This window comes from Mus musculus, chromosome 4 (assembly GCF_000001635.26).
Source record: "Mus musculus strain C57BL/6J chromosome 4, GRCm38.p6 C57BL/6J".
Taxonomy (NCBI): Eukaryota; Metazoa; Chordata; class Mammalia; order Rodentia; family Muridae; genus Mus; species Mus musculus.
Genome location: NC_000070.6, coordinates 33308280 through 33336254, shown reverse-complemented (window position 1 = coordinate 33336254; position 27975 = coordinate 33308280). Strand labels below are relative to the sequence as shown.

At 40.4% G+C, this 27975-nt stretch overlaps 1 protein-coding gene across 7 annotated transcripts in view; it reads right to left on the bottom strand.

Moving 5' to 3' along the window:
* The window catches only part of Rngtt (RNA guanylyltransferase and 5'-phosphatase), a 192315-nt gene extending 166360 nt beyond the window's left edge, over positions 1-25955 (bottom strand). For 3 of the 7 annotated variants that reach the window (XM_006537889.4, XM_006537890.3, XM_011250015.2), the window contains exons 1-6: positions 25731-25955; positions 15627-15736; positions 11278-11381; positions 11108-11196; positions 6660-6735; positions 5173-5413 (exon numbers count right to left, since the gene is read on the bottom strand). In XM_006537889.4, the coding sequence (XP_006537952.1) occupies positions 5173-5413; positions 6660-6735; positions 11108-11196; positions 11278-11381; positions 15627-15736; positions 25731-25794 (684 nt within the window). In that variant the 5' untranslated portion in view covers positions 25795-25955. Of the gene's footprint in view, positions 1-5172; positions 5414-6659; positions 6736-11107; positions 11197-11277; positions 11382-12416; positions 12601-15626; positions 15737-25730 lie in introns of all 7 variants that reach the window. The other 4 variants (XM_017320189.2, XM_030253517.1, NM_011884.3 and 1 more) reach the window with 2 other exon arrangements.
* Positions 25956-27975: the final 2020 nt, after the last annotated feature.

The following is a 27975-nucleotide window of genomic DNA, read 5'->3' as shown; positions in this document are numbered from 1 at the left end:
TTTAGTCTTTTTGAGATGCTATGAGCCCTGTTTAGTTGATTCTGTGGATTCCTTGGTGGTGTCCTTGAACCCTCTGGCTCGCACAATCCTTCCTCCCCATCTTCCATAGAATTCCCCATCACCTCCTGATGTTTAGCTGTGGGTCTCTGCATTTGCTCCCATCAGTTGCCTCTACAATGATAATTATGCTAGGCTCCAGTCTTTGAGTATAGCAGAATATCATTAGGATTCACTTCACTGAAATTCTTCCCCTAGTGTTTGGCTCTATCCTTGGACTCTGGGCTTTCCAGCTGCTGGTTCCTGGCCCTCCAGGCAGTGTCAGGCATGGGTTCCCTCTTGTGGCATGGGTCTCTAGATGAACCAGTCATTGGTTGGCCACGCCCACAAGTTCTGTGCCACCTTTAACCTAGCACATCTTGCAGGCGAGGTAAATTGTAGGCTGAAGGTTTTGTGGCAGGGTTGGTGTCCCAATCCCTCCACTGAAGCCTTGACTGGTTACAGAAGATGGTCGGTTCAGGCTCCATAACCACCATTACTTGGAATCTTCACTAGTGTCATCCTCATAGAGTCCAGGGAGCTTCCACTGCACGGTTTCTACCTTGCCCCTACTCATCACTGAATGCTCTCTCCTTCCATCCCCCCCCCTCATCCCCTCCCATTCTCATCCCTACCAACCCCCAGTCCACTCCCAAAATCTATTCTATTTCCCCTTCCCAAAGAGAGTCATGCCTCCCTCCTTGGGCCCTTCTTGTTACTTAGCCTCTCTGGGCCTGTGGACTGTAGCATGATTATCATTTACTTTACAGCTAATATCCACTTATAAGTGACTATATATCCTGGTTCTCTGGGTCTGAGTCTCACTCAGGATGACTTTTTCTAGTTTCCCCCATTTACCTGCAAATTTTATGTCAGTTTTTAACAGCTGAGTAATACTCCATTGTGTAAATGAACAACACATTCTTTACCTACTCTTCAGTTGAGGGTGATCTAGGTTGTTTCCAGTTTCTGGTGATTATGAACAAAGCAGCTACGGCTATAGTTGAACAAGTCTCCTTGTGGTAGGATGGAGGGTCCTTTAGATATATGCACAAAAGTGGTATGGCTGCATCTCAAGGAAGATCCATTCCCAGTTTTCTGAGAATATGCCATACTGATTTCCAAAGTGGCTGAACAAGTTATCACTCCCATCAACAATGGAAGAGTGTTCCCCTTGCCCCACATCCTCAACAGCATGAGCTGTGACTTGTGTTTTTGATCATGGTCATTCTGACAGGTGTAAATGGAATCTCAAAGTAGTTTTGATTTACATTTCCCTGATGACTAAAGATGCTGAACATCTCTTAAGTGTTTCTTAGCTATATGAGATTACCCTGTTGAGAATCCTCTGTTTAGATCTGTGTCCCATTTTAATTGGATTATTTGGTCTGTTGATATCTAGTTTCTTGAGTTCTTTATATATTTTGGACATTAGCTCTCTGTCATATGTGCAGTTAATAAAAATCGTTTCCCTTCCTCTGGCCTGGTCATTTTGTCATACTGCCTTACAGGAGGATTTCAGTTTCATGAGGTCCCATTTATTCAACTTGATGTTACGAGCTTGACAGAGTCGTCTCCTGTGCCAATGCAGTCAAGAGAATGCACTCCTCACTCTCTCCTCTGTTAGATTTAGTAGATTCGGCTTTCTGTTGAGGTCTTTGGTCCACTTGGACTTGAGTTCTGTGGAGGATGATACAGATCTATCTGCATTCTTCTACATGCCCACATCCAGATAGACCAGCACCATTTGTCTTTTTTTCCATTGCATATTTCTGTCTTCTTTATCAAAAATCTTGTATCTGTTATATTTAATTAAACCCCAAATCTGCTTTAAAAAGAAACCCACCCGAGGGTGTTACAATGCTAATCAAGCCTTTGTATTTCACTGAATCTAAACACATCAACCAGAGCCTTGATGTAACTTTTAACGTTCTTTCTATTGGCAAAAATAGAGAAATAAACCTTTCAATTATATCTCATCATCTCATTGTGCAAACCAGTAACTTTAATTAAAAAAAAAAAAATCAAATAATTTTATTAATCACATATGCTCAAATTAATGTTGCTTTTTAAAAGTGTATTTGAAAAGCCAGACAACGTGGAACATGAATGACTGTAATCAAAGCACTAAGAAGGCAGACCAATTCAGACCAGTCTGGGTAAACAGGGTGTGTGAGATGGCTCAGGCGTAAAGGCCCTTTCAACCAAGCCTAGACATGAGTTTGATCCCCAGGACAGGGAAGGATAGATATGACTCCAAGTTGACCTCTGACCTCCTACAGGTGTGTCAGGGATGTGGACACGTATCCACACATATGCACACATACAAATAAATGCTTTTAAGAAGCAGTAAGCAACTACGTACTTATACACATATTTATGTATAAATTTGTAAGGGAAGTGTGTGTGTATGTGTGTGTGTATATTTGTATGCATACTCACATGTGTGCCTGAAGGTGGCTATGCATGTGAGTGTGTGTGTGTGTGTGTGTGTGTGTGTGTGTGTGTGTAGGCCACCATATACACATAACCAGATAAGTAAATGTTTTTTAAAAGGCATAAGCAACTACATACACATATTTGGGTGTGGGAATATGTATTTATATGTGTGCATATATATGGAAGCCAGAGGTTTATTTCAATCATTTGGGGAGGGGGGAGTCATAGAATAGGTACACAGAAGTCATGAGTTAGATATACATATATCTGTATACAAAATATATATGTATGTTTGTCTACATGTGAGGACAGAAGAATTATGGCTCTCTTCGTCAATTGCTATCTACCTTATATTCTAAGACACAGTATTTCACTGAATCTAAACACATCAATTAGGTTAGGCTGGCCAGCAAATGAGCTTCAGAAATCCACCTGTCTCTGCCCCCTCAGCTCTGGGATTATAAATGTGCACTGACATGCCCAGGTCTTGCATGGGTGCCAGGAGCCAAAACTTTTACCAGCTGAGTCATCTCTCCAGCTTTCCATCATCTTTTGAAGCATTTTGTCACCAAACTTAAAAGAGTTGGCCAATACAGAAAGAATGGCTGGCCAGCAAACCCCAGAAAACTTTCTCCAAAACCCACAAAACCACAGACATGAACTACTATGAATGGTTTTATTAACATATGTATGTATGTGTGAGTGTTTGTCTGCATACACACATGTGCACAATGCATCACAGTCCCTGGTACTGAAGTTACATAACAGTTGTGAACTGCCATATGAGTGCTAGGAACTGAACCTGGGTCCTTTATAATAGTAATAAGTGCTCGTAATGCTGAGCCATCTCTCCAACCCCACTTTTTAAATTTTATGTTCCAGTGTTTGTCTACTTGGCTTTTCACATGGTGCTGGGAGCAGAACTCCAGTCCTCACATCTGTGTAAGTACTAACTGAATGTGTCATCTGACTAGTTTAACAATGAATTCATTTTGAAAATATTTTTCTTTTCATGCAATTTACACTAGCCAGTCTTCAAGCTGGAAATGTATAAACACAATTAAGTTTTCCAACTAAGAATTTAGAGAAAAAAACTAAATTCTCTGCAACTATGTAGCAGAGAGTGGCTTTGAACTCCTGAGCCCTGGAGTCAGCGTGCTTCACTATGCACCACTTGTGCAGTGCTAGAGAATGATCCCAATTTGCACGCATGCTTGGCAAGTATTTGTAGCCACAATCCAACTCCTAGTATTTCACTAGACTTTTATTGTTAGAAGATTAAGAAAAGTTGACTAGAGAAGTAGAAGTCTTATAAATTGTATCTAGTACAAAGAAAACACCACCTATGGCAGGGAATAGTTACATTAACTGTGTGACTATTTTGTAAAAACATTCTCACTGGTTATTAAGTAATATGCCAAGTTTATTATTATAACACTATAAGCTAATCTCAACATAATATCTAAGAGTTCTTTCATTTATATAAGAAACAAAGCCAGAATAAAACTTCATACCTCTAGTTTTTTTAAGACTGCTGGGCTGCAAGGTGGCTAAGCAGGTAGACACTTGTTGCCAAGCCTGACAACCTGAGTTGTCAGAACCCACATCATGGTTGGGAGGAATGAGTCACACAAGGTGTCCTGTGACTCCCACCATTATATGCAAAGCCCCTCCACCCAAAAAATAAATAATTTTGTAAGACAAATTTTTAAAGTCCGATTTGTAGCTAAAGTTTAAAAAGTGAGATATAGTGGGACATGTCTATAACCTATCTCAGCACCCAGAAGGCTTTAACAGGAGGATTGGAAATTTGAGACCAGCCTGGACTTCACAGTGAGATCCCGCCACACCTGCCTCATGAGATCAAGAGTTACTTAATGGGTTGAGGTAGAACCAAAGTTAGTTTCATAAAACCAGATGCCATTATTATGCTCTTCACACATACATACACATATACAGAGAGGCAGAGAGACAGAGAGACAGAGAGAGAAAAGTAACAGAAATATAGCCTGTGGTGGTCTGAATATGCTTGGCCGAGGGAGTGGCATTATTAGGAGGTGTATCCTTGTTGGAACAGATGTGGCTTTGTTGGACAAAGTATGTCACCGTGGGGTTGGGCTTTGAGACCTTCCTCCTAGCTGCCTGGAAGACAGTCTGCTCCTGGCTTCCTTTGAATGAAGATAACTCTTAGCACCTCCAGCATCATGACTGCTTGGACTGCGTGGTTTCCTGTCATGATGATAATGGACTGAGCCTCAGAACCTGTAAGCCAGCCCCAATAAAATGTCCTTTATAAGAGATGCCTTGGTCATAGTGTCTCTTCACAGCAATGGAAACCCTAACTAATACGGAGCCAATATCCCACAATAAGTTTAAACAAAATATAGAGCAGCATGATATTTGGGAGCCACCACGATGACTCAGCAGATAAGGGAACTTGCAGTTTGCCTGACAACGTGAGTTTGACCCCCAGAATCCAAACATACATAGTAAGAAAAGAGAACTGACTCCCACAAGTTGTCCTGACCTCCACAAGCATGCTGTGTCATTTCCACACCACGGCATTCAAGCATGCACATCCAATAAATAAATAAATAAATAAATAAATAAATAAATAAATAAATAAATAAATAAATAAATAAATAAATATAACTTAAAATAATTGTAAAAGAATATTGTAGTATTTGTGAACATTACCAGTTTTAACCGCTCTTTTCTCCTTTTACTAAAGGATGCACTTGACCCTGGTTCTGAGTCCTTTTTTCCATCTTCATCCTCATCTTCTTCATCCTCATCTTCAAAACACCAATCTGGCAATACAGGTGGTGGTGGTGCTTCTTCTATATCTCCATAGCGACGAAAAAGTTCCTTCAAATAATCACCCTTGTAGATTCCTGGTGGTCTGGCTTGGGCAAATGTAGCAACTGCTGCTTCAATACTATGGAAAACAATCATTTTCTCACTAGCGTCCATTTATGTAGACTTATCAATTATTAACTCATACTCAAGGTACCCCAAGAAGTATAACTGGCTTATAAAACAGACAAATCAAAGTCTTTCTTCACCTGCAAAACTTTCAATCAATGATAAACTGATTCTACAAACACATGCCCATGGTAAGTTGTAACATATGTTACGCATATATCACCCACTACACTACATGGCCCACTATAATATATAGTCCAGTATAACACATGGTACATTCTTTTTGGGGTTTTGTTTTTTTGTTTTTTTTTGTTTTTTTGGTTTTTTCGAGACATGGTTTCTCTGTGTAGCTCTGGCTGTCCTGGAACTCATAGACCAGGCTGGCCTCGAACTCAGAAATCTGCCTGCCTCTGCCTCCCAAGCGCTGGGATTAAAGGTGTGCGCCACCACACCCGGCGTACAGGGTACATTCTAATATATGGTATACTATAATGTCTAAAGACCATTGCCATGAGTGCTTACAACGGACATGGATAGCCAATGAAAGGAATTTTAATAAAATATTGAAGGTTAAGGTCTCCAAAAGAAAACTTGGGTCAAGAAAATGTAAACAGCAAGTTAACACAATGGTTTATCAGGAACCACCAACAGACCAAGGCACCAAGAGTACACATCTTGCAAGAGCACTAACCACTAGCCAAGACTGATGCTACTGTGCACAGTACTCTGAAAGGCCAAAGCTGAAAACTACACAAAGTAAATACCCACTGAGTATATCAGAAAGAACACAATCAGATGTGTGTTTGCCTGACTGCATTCCAAAAAAGGACCTAATGGGTAAAAGGTTTTAGAAACATAAACAATGAACCTAGAGTGGGAGTAAGAAAATTCTGTTAGCAGTATCCTACTCTCATAGAAATTTCAAGTAATTGAGAATCTAATAATCCTTCAAAATCTGAAAATATAATCCACAAATGGCATGCTCAATAAAGACAAGACTTATTTAAACAGATTAATGCTTCCTTCATAGAGCATTAAAGCTTTCCCTAGTTCTGAACAGCTAGAAAAGACAAATTTTAAAGGAAAACAACAGATGTTTCCAAAGCTGAATATAAATCCAAACATTGGAAGATCCAATCTCTGATGATTCCAAAATACAAGAAAAGCATGGAAAAGTGAAAACATCAGCTATAGGGTTTATAAGCATCAGCAATTGTTACATGCATCTTCTTCCACTATAATAATACTATATAATATACCTCCAATCCATTTTTTCCACCAAAAAGGCACATATAAGGAAACCAGTACGGTTGAAGCCATGGGTGCAGTGAACACCTAGAAGAGAAAGGAATTTTGTATTAAACTAAATCACTTCAAATGCCACACAGTTTTAAAATGACAACTTGCCCTTAAAACATTTCAATTATTTAAGTACACTACATATTCATACATTTTTAAAACTCAAAATATTCCTTATAACTTAATAGTTTGTTGGGTCTTATGAACCCAGGTGGAGTCTTCCGCCTTGCCACACCTGCAATTTCCTACAGGAGTAGATTGCCTACTGAGCTAGCTTTGCAACACAATCCAGCTGAAACAAAGGATGGCTCTGTGGGCTCTCCCTATAAACACAGTGCTAAATATGAAACTTTGAGCCTTGATCAGAAACTCTGTCTTGGGTTCATCTTTCTCTCGCACCCTGTTCCTTTTTCATTTCCAGCCCCTCTTTCAGGTATACTCAGTTCATCCATGGCTGCTGGACAGCTACAGTTTGTCAATTTAGGTTGCTTAGAACCTAACAGAGCACTAGACAGAAATTCAAAAATAATACACTGGTTTGTTAGTTTAAACTCTCTACTGTCTAAAATTTGTTGTTAAAATTTTTCAAGATTTTGAGTTTCAAACACACAACTCAGAAAGGAAAGACACACAAATACAGGACACCTATATCCCAGAAACTTTGGTCTAGTGTTTCCAGCCTTCCTTATGATCAATGTGAAATGCAGTCAAACTACTGGAAAAGAAAGTCTAAACCAGACTGGGAAAAAAAGTGTGTATAACGTCATTTAAGGATTGGAGGATTGACAATAGTTGACTGTAATCAACTAAGTGTGGTAGCCTGAACAAATCTGCCCCCACAGGTTCACAGGGAGTGGTATTATTTAACGAGATTAGAAGGTGTTGCCTTTTGGAGTAGGTGTGTCACTAGGAGTGGCCTTTGAAGTTTCAGAAGGTCAAGAAGGCCCAGTGTCTCTCTCTGCTGCCTATGGATCCAGATGTACGACTCTCAGCTACCTCTCCAGCACTGTCTGCCTGCATGCTGCCATGATTCCACCATGACAATAATGTACTAAACCACTGAACCTGAAAGTCAGCCCCAATTAAATGTTTTCCTTGACAGTAGAGTTGCCATGGACATAGTGTCACTTCACAGCAATAGAACACAAAGATTGCTGCAGATAACTGATTGACTAATTGGAGGGCACTAATTTGAAAGTGCTTTACAAACCAACTGAGTATCTTCACATGGGGCTTCTACTATTTTTAAATAAATTTTTACAAGAAAAGAATCGTAAAAATAAAAATTAAAAAATAAATTTATTTTTTCTTAAACTCTTTCAGAATATATTCAAGATCATCTTCCTGGGCATAGTGATACACCCTGTAATCAAAGCATTAGGAAATAGAAGGAGGAGGATCAGAAGTTCAAGGTCATCTCAGCTACACAGCAAGCAAGGCTACAGAAGGCCCTGTCTCAAAAGGAAAGAAAGAAGGTGGGAGACAGAGAGAGAGAGAAAGGGAGGGTAAGGGAGTGGAAGTGCTCATTGAACAGTTTTGCATTTCATCCCACTTTTCACTCCAGCACTTGAGATGCTGAGGCAGGACTAGTCCAAGAGTGATGGCACTCCAGGATCTATGACCATGTCTATTATCACAAAACAAAATACCAGAGTTTTTAAAATAGTAATGAAAAGTTCTATGGACATTATTAACATAAACATTACTGCCAGATCAGCTCAAAATGCACTCTCACAGAAGCCAGGTGTGGTGCCCCACAAGACTAATCTGACTATTTAGGAGAATGGAGCAGGAGTGTGGTGAGTATGAGGACGTCTAGGGCACAAAGCTACATCCTAATTTTAAAGGTAGGCAGTGGCAAGATGGTTCATCAGGAAAAGGTGTTTTTCACAAAGCCTGTCAGCCAGAATTTAGTCTCCATAATCCACGTGGTAGAAGGAGAGAACCAACTCCTGAAAATACCCTCTGACCCCCACATACTTGCTGTGGCAAATGTGGACGCACACACACAAAGTATAAACGCATGCTCAACACCTAAGGTGGAATATTTAGGCACTGAGTTCAACCTCCTGCACTATGGTGCATTCTCATAACTCCAGTCCTCAGGAAACAGAAACAAATGATCCTGAGTTCCAGGCCAGTATAGGCTACAAAGAGCCTGTCTCAAAAACCTGAATAAAGCAATATCATTTTCATCTCATTTCTACAAATAAGATTTCTCTACAAAAGTGTTTTTGTTACTTAAAATGACTACTAGTTGAGCAAAATCAATCATTTCTACCTCTATAGCATAATCATTAATATTAATAAAATCTTTTATATGAATAATTCTCAATAAATAAGGATAACAAAGAAAGTACAGCTAGAAGGAATATGTTCAAGTGTAAAAACAGTAATCAGAAAGCACATATGGCAAACTATAAATGGATCAGTGGCATGGGATATCCTAGGAAAGTAAATGCCAAATGCAGTTCAAAGAGACCCTCTGGAGGCCAGTGACGTGTCACAACAGGTCCGAGGGTAAAGGCACTTGGCTTCAAGCCTGACAATCTATCTGTACTTACAGTCAGCATTTTTTTTTTGTTTTGTTTTGTTTTTTTTTTTTTTAGACAGGGTCTCTTTATGTAGACTTAGCTAGCCAATGCTATGCCTCAAACTCACAGCAATAACCCTGCTTCTGCCTCCTGAATTAAAATAGCACAACACTGTACCCAGGCCAACAAAGCCTTTCTAAAGTTAGTTTCTCAAAGCACAATCTAACAATGTTCACATATGAAATTTTGTTGTTGTATCTTGTCTCTCTAGTTTTCTCTTTCTTCAAGCTATTTTAAAAGTTTCTTAAAGAAACAAGTCTTTTTTTTTTTTTTTTTTTTTTTTTGGTTTTTCGAGACAGGGTTTCTCTGTGTAGCCCTGGCTATCTTGGAACTCACTTTGTAGACCAGGCTGGCCTCGAACTCAGAAATCCGCCTGCCTCTGCCTCTGCCTCCCGAGTGCTGAGATTAAAGGCGTGCGCCACCACGCCCTGCACCAAGTCATTTTCTTGTAAAATATTCTACACCCTAAATTTCTCTGCTTGCTTTCCCACGGTATCAGTCACAGCTTATACGCACTATTTGAGAACAAAGTGGTTTAAGTCTTGAAGGGTTTTTTTTTTTCCTCCCATTTTTGAAAATTTATTCTGGGGATAGAATTCACATCTAAACATGTTTTATGTTTATGTTTCATATAAACCTAGCCTGAAAGTAATATTGTAGAACTCTTACAAAACTTTAACCACAGTTTCAAAATATGGAATTTCCTATTTGTGGTGACATAACTATATTCAAAAAATTTATGGTTTCAAAGCATTTTGGAGCCGGGCAGTGGTGGCGCACGCCTTTAATCCCAGCACTTGGAGGCAGAGGCAGGCTGATTTCTGAGTTCAAGGCCAGCCTGGTCTACAGAGTGAGTTCTAGGACAGCCAGAGCTACACAGAGAAACCTTGTCTCGAAAAACCAAAAAAAAAAAAAAGCATTTTGGATTGGATTTGGGATTTTCAGATTATGGATGCTCCACCTGTTTATTATATACCCCATGAATTTAGACTTGAAACATAACTAAACTCATTTCCTGATCCATGCTAGCACTTTAAACAGGAATATTGTGCAGATGGCTCAGGAAATATCTAGTTGGTACAGATTTTTTTCTTTCTTTTTCTTTTGTGTATATGTATGTGAAGACCAGAGGTCATCCCACACTCTGTCCCAAAACACCAAAACTTAAAAAGATAATTTAGATGAAGTGAGGAAATCCAAAAGAGGACTGGTTTTAGTGGATATTAAGGAACTTGTAAGTATTTTCTTCCATATACTAATTGCATGGTGATTATATAAAAACCAAAATGCCTTAACAATTAGAGACACTCAAACAATGAAATGGCATGACATCTATGATTTCCTTTAAAATATACCAAAAACAGCAGGGAAGATGCATCAGTCAGAAAATTCCCTGCCACACAGGCATGAGTGCAGACAGATCCCCAGCACCAAGATAAAAGCTGGGTACAGCACACATCTCTAACCTCAGCACTAGGGGATAAAAACAGGCAGCTCCCTGCTCGGTGGCCAGCTACTCCAGCCAAATTGATGTGTTCTAGGTTAGTGAGAGACCTCCTGACTTGACCTCTACAAATACACACACACTCATATAAACATATACACATCAATTAGTTAATTAATTAAAACTAGTAACAAAAATAAGTACTAAAAATTAGTGGAAAGATTAAAATATCAGCAAAATAGTATTACTGAGTGTATAGGGTTTCATTTTACTACATATGGGGCTTTACTTATATTTGTGAATTTCTATAACAAAAGAACAAACAAACAAAAATAAAAACAACAGGACTGTCCTAAGGAAACCAACATACCTATAAGTTCAGGTGGGCTTCTTTCATTAAACCTCTCACACAGGCGAATGAATGTCTCAGTATTCTCAGTGGTGGGGCATTCGCCATGTCTGAGAACACAAAAAGAAGTTGCTTTGAAAAGACATCCAATCCTCAATGAAAGCTTTCACTCTCAATAACTTACATCTTACCCTTTACACTGAAGTTTGATATACTTGATTCCTTCTTTTTCTATGTCATTTCTGTCATAGAACCTTGAAGTATTTGTCAGATCCACCAACAAGCTCATTTTAACCTTTAAAAAAAAGCAGATTTGCTAGTTACTACAGTTATTCCAAACAAGATGAGTCAAGCCTAGAGCTCATCCACCCCACCGAGAGACACTGCATGCTCACTGCTACCAAACAGCTACCGATGAGAAGTACCTTCTAAACTAAGAATCTAAGCATTTCAGACATAAGATCTAAGCAGGCACTGGAAAATAACCCTAAGCTAAGGAGGACAGAAAGTATAATCAAAACAGATTCCCACTCTCAACATTCCAAATGTGAATTCAACAAGGAAAACATGGCCACATTTCTCGCTATCTCTGGTATAAATTTCTGACATTGATATCTATATATAAATCTGTATCTTGAGGCCGGAAGCTCAGAAGCAAACTGCATTATTCTGAAAGAGCACAGCTCTAGCTCCAGGCACAAATCACCCCAGGTTTGAAGTAGCCACCACAACTCCTATGTTTATCTAGTCACTATACTATATTTCAGCCTTAAAACGGGCTGGAGAGATGGCTCAGCGGTTAAGAGCACTGACTGCTCTTCCGAAGGGCCTGAGTTCAAATCCCAGCAACCACATGGTGGCTCACAACCACCTATAATGAGATCTGATGCCTTCTTCTGACAGTTACAGTGTACTTATAGTAATAAGTAAATCTTTTTTAAAAATGTAAGAAGCCATTTATGCCACAAATATGTTTTTCTACATAATTAATTCTTCTATTTTATGAAAATACACTATTCTTTTAAAGAAGCACAGTAAAAAACAAAAATAGAAGCCAAGTGTGCTAACACACACCTTCAATCCCAGCACTCGTGAGCCAGAGGCAGGCAGAACTCTTGAGTTTGAGGCTAGCCTAGTCTACAGAGCAAGTTCTAGGACAGCCAGGGCTACACAGTGGGGTGAGGGGATGAAAACAGACTCTCAGGCAGTTCTTTTATGCAATTCCCAAGCTGAGGAGATGGCTCAGTGGGCAAAGTGCTTGCTGTGCAAGCGTGAGAACCTGAGTTCGGATCCCTAGCACCCACTTGAAAAGGCAGGTGTGGTAACACACCTGTAATCCCCGGGCTGGGAGGTGGACACAGGACGATCCTCGGGGCTTTGTTGTCCAGCTAAGTCTAGCCAAAGCAGCAAGCTCCAGGTTCAGTGAAGGACCTTGTCTCAAAAAAATAAGTTGGAGACTGACAGAGGGAGACATCAGACATCAACCTCTGCCCTCTGCACGTATATCTCTCTTCCTGGATATCAGAAAGAAACAAGATAAGGGTTTGAAAATAAATTAAAATCCTAACTTCATTTTCAATAAAATCGAGAAGCATGTATAATCTAAATGGTTTGTTTCATTTTGTTTTGTTTAATGTTGTTCTGAAGCCCAGTACAGGGGATGTGGACACAGGGGCAACAAGATTTCAAGGTTATTCTCAGCTATATAGCAACTGTAGGAACAGACTGAGTCACATGAGACCCTGTCCAAAAAAATCCACAAAATAAATTTAAAAAAAAAATGAATAGAGGGGAAAGAGAAGAAATTTATTCCTGAACTAAGCCACAGAAAAAGTTCACGTATCCTCCACAACATTCTATTATACATAATCTGTAAGAATAACAAGAAAATATAACCAAGGCAACTGAAAGTGGATTGGGTAATACCTTTGGTACAAATCTATGAGTGTTAAGTGCACCATTTAAAGCAACAGAAACACAGAGCCACATGATCATTTCCTCAGGTGCAGAAAAGGCTTCTGACAACATCCAATGTTCCTTTCAGGATAACAGCCAGAAGAGTCAAGTGATAAAAGGGACATACAAACCCCAGCACTTGAGGCAGAGGCAGGCAAATCTCTAAATTCAAGGGCAGCCTGGTCTACAAGAAGTTCCAGATTGGTCAGGGACACACAGAGAAACCCTGTGTACATGGGATTTAAAAACAACAAAAAAAGGACATATAGTAAGCCAACAACCAGTATCAACATAAACAGAGAGAAACTGAAAACATTTCCACTAAAACTAGGAACAAGACACTCTCTCCACACCTATTCCATATAGCACTGGAAAGTCTTCACTAGAGCAATAAGACAACTGAAGGAGATCTAGGGATAACACATGGAAAGAGAGAAGTAAGGTGTCTTTATTTGCAGGAGATATGATTTAATAGATAAAAAATCCTAAAGATTCCACCAGGAAACGTTCACTGCTGAAACACTTCAGCAAAGTAGCAGTATACAAAATTAACTCACAAAATATCAGCAACCTTCCTATATAAAAATGACAGATATACTGAGAAAGAAATCAGGGAAACGGCACCTTTCACAGTATCTTCAAAATGTGTGTGTGGGTGTGAGTGTGTGTGAGTGTGTCTGTGTCTGAGTGTGTGTGCGGACGCACACACACACATAAATCAAGCGAGTGAAAAACTTGTACAATTAAAATTTTATGACACTGAAGAAAGAAAATTAGGAAGACATCAGAAGATGGAAAGATCTCCCGAGTTCATGGATCAGAAGAATTAATATTATGAAAGTGGCCATCCTACCAAAACAGTCTACATATTCAATACAATCTCCACCAAAATTCCAACACAATTTTTCACAGAAATTGAAAAAACAATCTTCAATTTCATTTGGAAACACACACATACAAACATATACAAATGAAAAAAAAAAAAAAAAAAACAAAGAAAAAAGAAAAGAAACTGGGTAACTAAAACAATCCTGAATAAAAGCACTCCTTGAGTTAATACCATCTTCTACCTCAAAATGTACTACAGAGCTATTGTAATAAAAACAGCATGGTATTGTCATTAAAACAAACACATTGAACAATGGAATTGAAGACCCAGACATATTTCTACATACCAATAGAAATCTGATTTTTGTTTAACAAAGAAGCCAAAAATATACAAAGGAGAAAAGACAGCATCATCAATAAATAGTCACACGTAAGAGAATGCAAATAGATCCATAGTTATTACCCTGCACAAAACTCAACTCAAAATGGATTAAGAACCTCAACACAGACCTTGTACCCTAAATCTAATAGAAGAAAAAGTAGGAAATAGGCTTGAACTCATTTACACAGAAAAGAATGTTCTTAACAGGACACCAACAGCACAGGCACCAAGAATAACAGTTAATAAATGGGACCTCATGAAGCTGAAGGGCTGTGGTAAAGAATGCTATCATTCAGGACAGAGAAGTGGGCTACGGAACAGGGAAAAAATGGGGTACAGAATTAAGAATAAAGTTTTCAAAAGATAAAATAAAAATGTCCTAGAAACAGTAAAAGAAATGTTCAACATCCTTAGTCATTAGGGAAATGCAAATTAAAATGAATTTGAGATTTCATGTTTCCCAAGTCAGAATGGCCAAGGTCAATAAACAAATGCTGTTGAGAATACTGGGAAAGGGGGATACTTATTCACTGCTGGGGTAATGCAAACTAGAACAGTCCCTATAGAAATCAATGTGGCAATTCCTCAGGAATCTGGGAATCACTCTACCTTACAACTCTTAAGCATCTAGCTGAAGAACTCTCCATCCTATTACAGGGACTTACTCATCCACATTCAATGCTGTTCTATTCATAAATAGTTAGAAACTGGAAATAGCTTATATGTCCATGATTGATGAGTAAATCATGAAAATGTGGTACAATTACACAATGGAATGTTATTCAGCTATTTAAAAAATGAAATTGGCAGGTAAATAGATGGAGCTAGAATTCAGCATGAGGAAGGTAACCCAAACCCAAAAAAGACAACTATTGTATGTTGTTCTCTTATAACGTGGTTATTTGTTTTAAGCTTTCACTATGTTTGCTACAGTCTGAATAACCACAGAGATTAGGTACCTAGTAAGGGACCAGTGAGGAAAGACCCTCCCAAAGAAGGGGAGATAAGAGTATAGTGTTACGGAGAAATAAAAGAGAAACTAGAACAGGAGAATTAAATGGGGAGGAAGAGGGGAGAAAAGAGAAAAGGAAGGAATATAGGGAGAGACAACTAACACTAAAGGCCATTTCAAAAATCATATGGAAGTCTACTACTGTAGAAGCATCCAAAAATACATACATATATGAAAGGAATCTATCGATAAAAAATCTTATTTCAAAAACAAAAGGTGACTGGTGCCTGAGGACCATACCCAAGACTGTCTTCTGGCCTCTGTGTCCATGTGTACACATAATACCTCTCACTTACAGAAAAGCCCTAAAACAAAACCAAGACGGGAAGACTACAGGAGTAGCAAAGAGCTCTGCTTCTTACCTTCAGGCTCTTTAGATAATTTGAGAGCATACTGGGATGGAACCGGTTTTCTTCAGCAACTTGACTATCATATCTTGGCCCCAGCATCGTCTTCAGAGGTAAGAATCTTCCTAAACATTAAGGTGGATAATAATTTTCATTATTTAAGGGACTAAAATTCTGTAATTTGCCATTCCAAAGCTGCCTTCTTAAAATAATAAGGCACAGTCTCACATATCCCAGGCTGGCCTCAGACTCAATGTGTACCTGAGGATGACCTTAAATTGCTGATTCTCGGCTGGGCGGTGGTGATGCATGCTTTTCTGGCACTCGGGAGACAGAGGCAAGCAGGTTTCTGAATTCACGGCCAGCCTGGTCTACAGAGCTAGTTCCAGGACAGCCAGGGCTACACAAAGAAACCCTGTCTAGGGAAAAAAGTATTCTGATTCTTTTGTACCGCCATGCCTAGCTGTATGTAGTACTGGTATGGGACCCAGGGCTTCCTGATGGTAAGCAAGTCATACTAATTGAACCACACCCCACCCTCACTTATTTAATAGCTTAAAAGGAAAAACAAAATTAAAAATGCAACTACTCCTAATATACCTTCACTCTAAACAGTATTTTAAAAGAAGACTACCTTAAAACACAAATTATTTTGAATTAATTCTAAAATTTGATGATATGAACAAAGGAGAATTACCAATGAATGAAACTTCCATAAAGAATCTAAACTTGGGGCTTAAGAGATGGCTTAGCAGTTAAGAGCACTTATTGTTTTCGCAGAGGAGCTGGGTTTAGTTCCCAGCACCCATACAGTGATTCACAAGTGAATGTGACTCCAGCTCCAGGGGATCCTTCTGGCCTCTACAAACTCTGCACACACATGGTGTACATAAACTTATGCAGGCATACATACATACACATAAATAAAACATAAAGAAATCTGTTTGTTTTTTTTTTCTTTTAAAGACTCTTTAAACTTTAAGCTTTAAACCACTGGCCATCTGGTCCTGTAAGCAATAACCTCGATGAAACTCACTGGCTCACCAAGTTGGATTTTGGAAGCATCCTTACTTCTCGGTCTATTGTCATTTCCCTATCTGGGGTGAGTAAACATTTGTCCCCATCTACCCAGGAAGTGTCTCATGTAGTATCTCAGTCTCCCAATAGCTGGAATTACACGTACATACCAATGCATCCAGTTTAACTCACTTATTTTAAGTTTCTAATTACATGGCTTTGGAATTTGGGGGGTTTCCTTTTTGTTGTTGTTTTGTTTATTTGTCGTAATTTGAAACTCTGTTTCAAGTTTGAGTTTAGACTCAAACTTGCTATGTAGTTGGGGATAACCCTGAACTCTTGGTTCTCCTACCTCAGTTTTCAGAATTGGTGTTCCCCCAACAGAACTGATCCTAATGTAATGTTAGGGCTAAAAACCAGGCATCTGTGCATACTAGGTAAGTACTCTACTACATCCCCAGCCCTAGTCATATGTGGGGGTTCTTAAGTATATCCATCTTTGAAGCTTACCCACATCTTTGGAAAGATCATGGGGAAGCTGTTATCATGTTAAGATGATATTAACCAAAATCTCTTGCTAAAGACATATGTTTTGTTTGGTGCCAGACACAACTTCTGGGAGGTAACTGGATAATAAGAGCTCTGACTTCATCAACAGATTCACTCATCCATAGATTCTTAACTTACTGAGTTACTAGGAATTAGCAGAAACACTAGCAGAAGGTGTCTAGTTGAAGGAAGTCCCTGGGTGAAGCATATCCTTAAAGGCTGTAACTTGATTTCGGACCTTTCCTCTTTACCTTCTGACCACCAAGAGGATAAGTTTGTTCCACCATATCCTCTTCATGGCGTTCTGACTTATCTGACTGAAGCCCAAAGGGTCAGGGCCATGTGACCACAGTCTGCAACTTCTCAAATAAATTATGAACCAGAACCAGATTCTTCCCTCACCTACACGGCAGTACAGGCCTGCACTACCAGCCCTGAGGACGTCAGAAGTTCTAGGCCAACCTGGCTATACAGCAAGAACCTATCAACAAAATACAAAAAAAAAAAAAAAAAAACCACTCCTACCCTTTTTGTGGTGCTACAGACTATATTTAGGATTTTGTGCATATTAGTGAGGTGTTCTAACAATGAGCTGCATTCCCCAACCCTGTCTGGTTTTGTTTTTAATTTCGAGACAGGGTTATTATGTTACTCAGGCTAGCCTTGGGCATGTGACCAGCCTCCTGAGTAGGTGGGATTGGCTAAAAGTGTACACCACCAGCCCCAGACAGCCTTTCTTCTTTTTTTAAGTATTTATTTTTATTTTACATGTTGTCTGCTTGCATGTATTTATTTGCACATGGGTGCCTAGTGCCCTAGGTATTCAAAATAAGACTCAGACTCCTTAGAACTGTTAGAGACAGTTGTAACCTGCCAAGTGGGCCTGGAAACCAAACCTGGGTCCTCTGTACGAGTAGCACAATACTGTTAACCACTGAGCCACCTCTTCAGCTTGCAACTTCTCTTCTTTGTAAGTTGATTACCTCAGAAATTTTGTCACAATGACAGAAATCTAACTAATCCACTACTTAAACTAATTTACATTTTCAAATAATAAGAAAAATAACAATAAATAACTGAAATATTTAGTCTTAAAAATACCATTCACCCAAATATGACATTTTTTTTAACTTTTGTTTTCTATAAAACTCAAAAATCAACAATGAACATTCCACCACACTGCTAAATTCAATGGTCAGGTCTTGTTTCTCAACTTACTTAGACACTCAGAAATATATGAAACAACCGGCCAAGCCTGCTGATAAAAACCAATAACCCCAGCCATTCAGAAAGATGAGGCACAAGGAGAGAAACACAAGGTCTACCTGAGCTACAGAGAAAATTCAGTCTACTCAACTTAGAACTCACACAGGATAAAACTATATTAATATTGTACTGCCTAGAATGCAGAAGGCTAGAGGTCCAATCTTCAGCATGTGGGAGTGGGGATGGATCTGGATAGCCAATTACTTTTTTGTTTGTTTGTTTTTTGTTTTGTTTTTCGAGACAGGGTTTCTCTGTGTAGCCCTGGCTGTCCTGGAACTCACTTTGTAGACCAGGCTGGCCTCTGCCTCCCGTGTGCTGGGATTAAAGCCGCCCGCCACCACGCCCCGCTCAACTGCAACTTTTTTTAATCAAATAGACACAAGTTTTAAGACTTCCCAAGCTCCATCTAAAGTTTGGGTGTGGTTCTCTGCATCTCTTTCCATTGGCTGCAGGATGGAGCCTCTCAGTGGCCAGTTATACTAGATTCCTGTCTCTGCAGGCTGTCCCAGGCAGACTTACTTCAATGGCAGGCAGGTCCAATTAGGATGGGTGGTGAGGCAGGGCTCCAAGCTGTTTAGTTTTGGGGCCCCCGAAGGTTTGCATGGAGAGGCAGGTGCTCTTAGGGTCCCACAAGGCTCCACTGGACTAAAGAGCAAGCCTAGAGCTAGATAATAGGGCTCAAGGGATCGGGTACCACTCATCTCTCACCTGGCTACTATTAAATAAATGTAATTAAGGGTTTTAATTGACAACAGTATTGTTTTATTTTTGTTACATGTATTTATTTATGTGCATGTGTGTGCACACAGCTTGCATGTGCAGGTCAGATGACAGCTTACTGTAGTTCTTGTCCTCCCACCATGTAGGTCCTGGACACTGAACTTAAAAGAGCCAAGCTTAGCAGTAAGTTTTACCAACTGAGCCATCTCAATAGCCCCATTATCAATTTTTATCTTCATATTTTTATACTAATTGACAGCATATACAGTCTTGTTGATGTGTACTGTATTTCTCTTAGTTTGATTTGATGTTACTGCTATTACAGCAGTTTTCTTCCTATCTGAGCAGTAATAGGGACTGAACCCTCAAAGTGCTAAGACCTCCAACTGAAGACAGAAGTGCCAGTCACCAATAGTTGTACTTATCACAGCATAAACAACTTAGAAACGTGAAAAAAGCATGGCAGCACAGCTCTTCCAAACTGAATCCAAAAGTATGAAAACGTCTGGAATGGCAAGCAAGAGTTCAGTTTCGGCTTTGTTGATGAGAGAGCCAACTGTGGTGATTCACAATTGTCTGTGTTTCTTCTTAAGGATTTATTTCATTTCAAGAGTGTCTTGCCTGTGTATATTTGTGTACACTACATGCATGCCTAGTGCCTGAGGAGACAAAGAGGCAACAGATCCCCTGGAACTAAGGTTACAGACAGTTGTGAGCTCCCATGTGGATGCTGTGAACAGAACCTGAGTTTTCTGCAAGAGCAACAAGAAACATTTCTTACAAAAAGAAACAAGAAACATTTCTCCAGAACCCAAAGCTCAAAGATTCAATGGATCAAATAAAAAGTAATGGAAAGCATCACAATAGACCAACTGAAAGAAAAAGTATCAATGAGTGAAGACAAGGCTAAGGAATTATTACATCCAAATAATAAAGAAGAAAATGAACGATCATGACCACAACATTCAAGATGAACGACACAAGACACTATACCTAAGAAGTAAGATGCAGACTAAAAACACAGGAAATACTCGGTACAATCCGGACAGAGTATCTCCAAAGCTAGGCAGGAAGTGGCACTGAAACACAAGACACATTTAGAACCTTGAACAGACATGACCAGAAAAGAACAAGACCCAAGCTCACTCTCCCTGACTGTGCTTCATTTTCAGTCCTCACAACTTTTTCTTTCTTTTTTTTTTTTCTTTTTTCGTTCTTCCCTTAAATATCCTGGGCAAGTGTTCTACTACTGAGCCCCATCTACAACCCACCAGGCATGGTAGGGCACTCCTTTAACCCCAGAGTTAAAGACACAGAGGCAGGCAGAGCTCTGTGAGTTCACAGCCAAACTGGTCTATATATCAAGTTTCATCCCATCCTGAGCTAAATATTGAAACCCTGACTCCAAATACAGAGGAAAAAAAAATGAAAACAAATATTTATTTGAACATGTAGTCAAAACTGTAATGACTTCACCTGTTCATAAATATACCTAATTCACAACTAATGTTGAGTTCTCATGCAGTCTAATTAGAATTCTCTCCCCACACCTTTAAATCCCTCTCCTTCCAAAAGTGATTTACATCCTGGGAGGCAGAAAAGACACTTTTCACAGTTGTCAACAACTATAGCACCTTAACATCTCAGCAGCATTTCATGTACCCAACGCCCTTCCTGAAAAACTGTCTTGCCTTCTGTAAGTAACACAAGACTTATGGGGTTTGGGCTTCTTCTCCCCCTCAACCCCTGCTTTTAGGTTTTCTGAAATGGGGTCTCACTATGCAGCACACACTAGTCCAGAATCTGTGATCCTCCTGCCTCTGTCTCTTGATGGCTGGGAATACAGGTGGATATCAGACTCTTATCTCCTACTCAACTAACACCTTTCAGCCCTTCTTCCTCCATTCCTTTAATCCCTCTTTTATTCTTTACCCAACTTCTAGATGACAGCTTTCTATAGGTTCTGCCCTGGACCTCCTCTCTCTTAACTATGTATAAAGTCTTCACTACTGGAGGATAAATAATGATAAATAATGATAACTCTTTGCCAAATTGTTCTTTCCCACTGCTGGAGTTACAGATGTGTGTGTATCAACACTCCTGGTTTTGTCCCTACCCAAGTACAAGGGAAGCTGAGTAGAGTCTCTTGATGTCTCAAAGAGAGAGTGGGGACACTATTCCAACTGAAACAATACAAAAGCAATAGTGTACTCACATACATAAAATAAATAAATCTTTAAAAAAATGAGTACCAATGTTGAACCAGGCATAGTGATGTATACCTCTAATCCCAGCACTTAGGAGACAGGCAGGCAGATCTTTGCAAGCTCAAGGCCAGCCTCATCTGAGTTCCAGAGCTGCATAGTGAGATCCTACTTCAAACTAAAATTCAATCATGCTGGAGAAACAGCTTAGGAATTACAAGTACTTGCAGCTCTTGCATAGAACAGGTGTTCAAATCCAAAATGTTTTTTATAATATGCAATTCTAGATTTTAAAAAAACAACAACATAAAAGTAGAAGAGGGGAGCCGGGCGTGGTGGCGCACGCCTTTAATCCCAGCACTCGGGAGGCAGAGGCAGGCGGATTTCTGAGTTCGAGGCCAGCCTGGTCTACAAAGTGAGCTCCAGGACAGCCAGGGCTATACAGAGAAACCCTGTCTCGAAAAACCAAAAAAAAAAAAAAAAAAAAAAAAAAAGTAGAAGAGGGACTATCTAAGATAAGGAAGAAGAATAGTGAAGGGGGGAAAGGACAGAGTAGCAGACCAGTGAACATGATCAAAGTACATTATTACAAAAGAACATTGTCTCAATAAAAAAAAAAAAAAAAATACCTTGTCTCAAAAAAAGGGTGTGGTGGCACATGCCTTTAATCCCAGCACTTGGGAGGCAGAGGCAGGCAGATTTCTGAGTTCGAAGCCAGCCTGGTCTACGAAGTGAGTTCCAGGACAGCCAGGGCTACCGAGAAACCCTGTCTCAAAAAACCAAAAAAATAAAATAAAATAAAATAAAATAAAATAAAATATAAAAAGAATTCACAAATTTCACAAATTCAAAGCTAAACTGGACCAAGCTCCTCACTCCAAAACAACAACAAAAAAGGCTCAGGCTGGAGAAATGGCTCAATGAATAAAAGGATCCTTGTTTTACATGTATAAGGATCTTAGTTCAAATCTCACATTTTCAAAAAAGCAGGTGTGGTTGTACCACAGCTGTATCATAATCCTGAGGGGAAAGTAAAAACAAAGGGTCCCTGGACTTGCTGGCTCCCAACCTAACTCCAAGTGTAGGAAGAGACCCTTTCTCAAGGACGTTCAACATGTGTCAGATGTCCAACCTCTGAGCACAGACCTACACATGTCTCACACATATACACACACACACACACAGACACGCACAAATAAATGAAGGATAGGAATACAGATCAGTAGTATAATTGACGAGTATGTGTAAGGCTCCAAGTTCAATCCCAACATCACTAAGTAAATAAATATTTCTTAAAAGATTCACAATAGAATGGTCAACTTGACTGAAGATAATACAGCTATCAAAAAACATCATTATAACCAAAAATACATATAAATATGCTGAGAATAAAAAAAGTTTCCTTTTTAAAAAAAAAAAAAAAACTTGCTCGTACTACAACTTGCTTAAATTGTCTTTCTCTTTTACTCAAGGAATTGAGTTTCTTTAAAACTTTTTTATTTTTCAGACAGGGTCTCCCTATGTAACCCAGAATGGTCCTACCTCTGCCTCCTAAATGCTAGAATTATAGGTATATGCTACTAAACTGAGCTTTAAATTATCCTTTTCCCCTTTGAAATAGTCTTACTCTGTATCCCAGACTGGCCTTCAACTCACACCAATACTAAATGCTGGGAATTACACACATATGCCACCATCTCTGCTTAAAATCTTTCAATCACTTTTATTAACTGTTTATATAGCTTTATTGACTGAGGATTTCATATGAAATCTTAAGGAATGCTTACAAAATACAAAATAGAAGAATCAACGTAAACAAGCGCAGAATCTCTGCTTCTAACAATTTCATACACTGCTAGGCAATATTGTAAAATATGTTTAATATATACACATAAAACCTTTTTCTTCATTAAAAAAAAAACAGTAAGTTGCAAGTTAGTTAAAGCTTAAAACTTTCACTTTTTCTTTTTCTAAATTTGAGGCAGGGTCTCATTATGCAGCCCCAGCTGGCTGGAACTCACTACCTAGGACAGGCTGGCCTCGATTCACCAGCCTCTGCCTCGTATGCTGGCATTAAAGGTCCGTCCCACCACACCCTGCAAATGCAAAACTGTTGGGAGAATGAAAAGACAAGCTAGAGTGGAGTTGACGAGTATAGAAGGAGCTATTTGACCAACTCAAGCGCCCTTTAAAAAGTGGGGCTCTAGGGAAGGGCAGGCATATTTGTTCCCGACATCTCGGAAGCAGAAGCAGGATCAGGAATTAAAGCTGATCCTCAAACTACATTGGCCATAGTTCAAGGCCAGCCATACAAACACACACAACGTGAGAGTGCATGATGTTTGCATTTATTAAAGGATGTACGCCATCAATGACAGAAAGCAGATCAACAGGACTACAGAAGTTTCATACAACAATGTATAGAAAGACTACTATGTGGAAGCTGTCATAATATTTTCCCTATGTCCATATGCTCAAACAGTCTCTAGGCAGCCACACAGTGGGTTACATAAGAAAAAAAATTGTATATTAAGGTGAAGTGTTTTAGGTAAACTGAATGGAACACATACCAAGAGCATGAGATTTAAACGTGTATGGGTTTTATGTTTAAACTCCCCTTTTTGAAGGTTTATGTATGTGTGTGCATGTGATAATTATGAGTATAATCCACATGTATGCAGGTACTAGAAGAAGCCAGAAGAGGCAATCAGATGTCCTGGAAGTGGAGCTGCAGGTGGTTGTGCGCCACTCTTCATGTTCTCTGGAACAGCAGCACTGAGACAACTCCCACGCTCCTAAAACTCATGTTTAAAGCAAGTTACTTGGCCATGACTTGGTGTCAGCATGGCCAGGTCTAGAGACGAACTGTAGCAGCAGAGCCCGTGGGTCCTTGTTAGTCTTAGAATGCCACCACTCCCATTTATCTGTCACCACATAATTGGTGCTTACTGGAATCTCCTGCCATGGGTACAAGTGTTCATACAAGTGTTACATCCACATAATGTAAAGCAACATAAATAAGAGAGGGGGGAGCAAGAAATTTTGAAGGTGGCAAAAATTCTGAGACTCCCTAAATTTAATTCCAAATGACGCCAGAAAAGATACCCAGTTAACCACCACATCCTGACCCACGCATAACACAACTGTTTCTTCCTATATGTGCTGAAATCTTCACATAAGCTCCATCCTAAAACTTCCTGCTTTGTGTTACCCAGCACAGCTTTAAAACAAAAAGTTACAGTTTTAATATACAGGTTTTAGCTCAAGAGTTAAGAAAAAGCCGGGCGTGGTACACGCCTTTAATCCCAGCACTCGGTAGGCAGAGGCAGGCGGATTTCTGAGTTCGAGGCCAGCCTGGTCTACAAAGTGAGCTCCAGGACAGCCAGGGCTATACAGAGAAACCCTGTGTCGAAAAAATACAAAACAAAACAAAAAAAAAAAAAAGAAAAAAGAAAGAAAGAAAAGAAAAAGAGAGTCACTCAGAATAAAGACAACCAGAAAGCAAGGGTGTGGGCTTCTAAGAGAGTGTGGGTACCAGCTAGCTCCTCAATAGGGAGCCACAGCTCACTGTATTTTGCCTGGTGTTCAGATAGCTAAAAAGAGAGAAAGGAAACGCTTATGTCTCATAACTCCGATAAGGAGACTTAGCAGATCTTTGCAAACACCTGCCCGATAATTACTCTATAGCTGAGTAAATCCTGTGAAAACAGAACTTGTATTCCTTCCTCAATTTTAATCACAAAAATGTTTTTGGCTTCTAGGTCCAGCAGACAAAGTTCCTAATTGCTATCTAACCCGGTTGCTGGTAACTGTGGAGCCTGGTCCTTTAAAGTTACCATGTGCGATGTCTCCACGGATTCAGAGAACTGTGCCTCCGTTATTTCATGTGTATTCCCTGGAATACATGTGTGTGGTCCAAAACTATCAAACTGTACACTTTGAAGTCACTGTTCTTTTAGCCAAGCAGTGACCCGAGCCTATAATCCCAGCTCGCAAGTTCGGGGATGAGTCCACTATACGTCAAACTCAAGATGGCAACATTCCGCAAAAAGTCAATTTTTAATAACAAAACCAAAAGTCCCCCGCTATCCAGCCTCGCGTCTCTTTAAGCTTTCCTTCAATTTCCAGGCTCACACCCAGCTACTCTCTTTCCGAAAACAAGTCTCGCCAAGACAGCGAGACCCAGTCTCCAAAATATCACAAAGAGGTTCACAAACTTTAAGCTCTAGAAGCGTCTGGTCCACCTCCGGTCCTCACTCCTCCGCCTTGCGGGAGTCCCGACTGGCGACCACCAAGCGCGCGGTCCCCCAGGCCCGGCCGGCGCAGTGAGATTCGAACCCTCCCGCAGCCCCCTCCCGGGTACCTGCCACCGGCTGACCGCGCCGCGGACAGTTCAGCCACCGCGGCGGGATCTTGTTGTAAGCCATGTCTGTGCCGCCTCGCCGATAGCTCCACAGCAAACCAGCCCGGACCCCAACGGCAGCAGCTCTACCCGGGTCCTCAGCGGCGCGCCACTTTCATTCAGGTTCGACTCCGCGGCTCCCGGCGAACCCACAATGCACTGCGACTTCCGCCCCAAAGGGCCCGCCCCCTTTCTTCCGAGGTCAGGCGAAATGGAAGCCCCGCCCAAGTGAGGGAGGGGAAGCTGCTGAGAACTAGATAGGCGGTTCCACCTGGCCCGCCCCCTTCAGCCCCGCCCCTGTATCTCAGGGCGCCGGCCTCTGCCACGCCCCGCCCCTGTTTTGCCTTTGTGAGTACTCTAATGACTGGTGTCTCTTTTTTTCCATCTAAACCGGAGAAACCCCCAAAGTAGAAGGAATCCAAGCTTCTTTCCACCTGTGGACTGACCTGCTACATTCAGAAGGGTATTTCACAGGTGAAAAAGTGCTTTTCCGTTAATCATAGCTCAAATTTGATGTCTCTGCTGGATCTGGGTCATTTGAGAATCCTCCCTTTACCTGCATCAAAAAGTCCGGAAAACCAGAGTCTAGGTTATTATAAATGAGTTTTCTTTTTTTGGCGAAGTGTAGGGGACGTGCTTCCGACGACCCATAAAACATCAAAAATTAGTTCCAGAAGCCTTAAGACTATCATTTCTGGAGCAGATGGTTTTGATGTGGTGTTTGTTTGTTTTGTTTATTGCTGGTTTTCACCTTTTTTTTTTTTTTTTTTTTTTTTTTTTTTTTGGTTTTTCGAGACAAGGTTTCTCTGTATAGTCCTGGCTGTCCTGGAACTCACTTTGTAGACCAGGCTGGCCTCGAACTCAGAAATCCACCTGCCTCTGCCTCCCGAGTGCTGGGATCAAAGGCTTGCGCCACCACACCCGGCTTCGCCCATTCTTGAGATTTAAAACACCATATGAAAAGCTGTAGCTATAAGCTTGGTTGTGGGCCACTAGGAGCAAGCTGGTTCTTCCTTATAATCCCTTCAGTCATCAACTTGACATGCCTGAGAAGAGGAAACCTCGATTGAGGACCTAATTGACCTGTGGCCCTGTCTATTGGGCATTTTCTTGATTGCTAATTGTGGTGGTTTGACTGTGCTTTGCCCATGGGAAGGGGCACTGTTAAGTATGGCCTTATTGGAGGAGGTGTAGCCTTGTTAGAGGAAGTGTGTCACTGTGGGGTGGGCTTTGAGGTCTCTGTGTGTGTGCGTGCGTGTGTGTGTGTGTGTGTGTGTGTGTGCACGCGTGCGCGCACGCACGCACGCTCGCACATGATCAAGTCTGGCAGAGACAGTCTCCTCCTAGCCGCAGTTGGATCAAGACATAGAACTCTCAGCTTTCTCCAGCACCATGTTTGCCTGGATACTGCCATGTTTCATGCCTTTATGATAATGGACTGAACATCTGAACCTGTAAGTCAGCTACAATTAAATGTTGTCCTGGTCATGGTGTGACTTCACAGCAATGGAACCCCAAACTATGACACTAATCAATGGCAGAGAGCCAAGCCATTCCTGATCCGATGGGTTAGTGGTTCTCAACCTTCCTAATGCCGAGACCCTTTTAATACAGCTCCTCATGATATGGGGCCCCAGCCATAAAATTATTTTTGTTGCCACTTCATAACTTAATTTTGCTACTGTTATGAATTGTAATGTAAAAATTTTTTAATTTTTGAAGATAGAGGTTTTCTAGGGACTTGCAACCAGGAGGTTGAACACCAAAATCAACTGGCAAGGCTGTATAGGGAAGCTAGCTGAGCAAGCCAGGGATGTCAGCCTGAGTTTCTCCAGAGTTCCTGCCTTCAGGCTCCTGCCCTTGCTTCCTTTCTTGATGGACCAAAAGGCCAAAGAAATCCTTTCCTCCCGAAGGAGCTTTCAACCAGGGTTTGATTTACAGTGACAACAAAAGTAATCAAACGAAGGCTCAAAAGAATAAATCTAAATCCTACCTCTGGCCTTAGGTGAAGGGAGGCACAATCTGACTAAATTTACAGCTTTTTTTTTTTTTTTTACTATTGATCCCACCCTTTAGAGTGTCAATCATCTGACCAGGAGAGCTGCTAGTTTGCCTAGGCAGGCCTGCTGAGGAGTTGGAAGGAATAATTTCTGCTTATTCTCCCCCTAATGAGATACTGTATTTACATACCCAAAGTCCTCCCCCC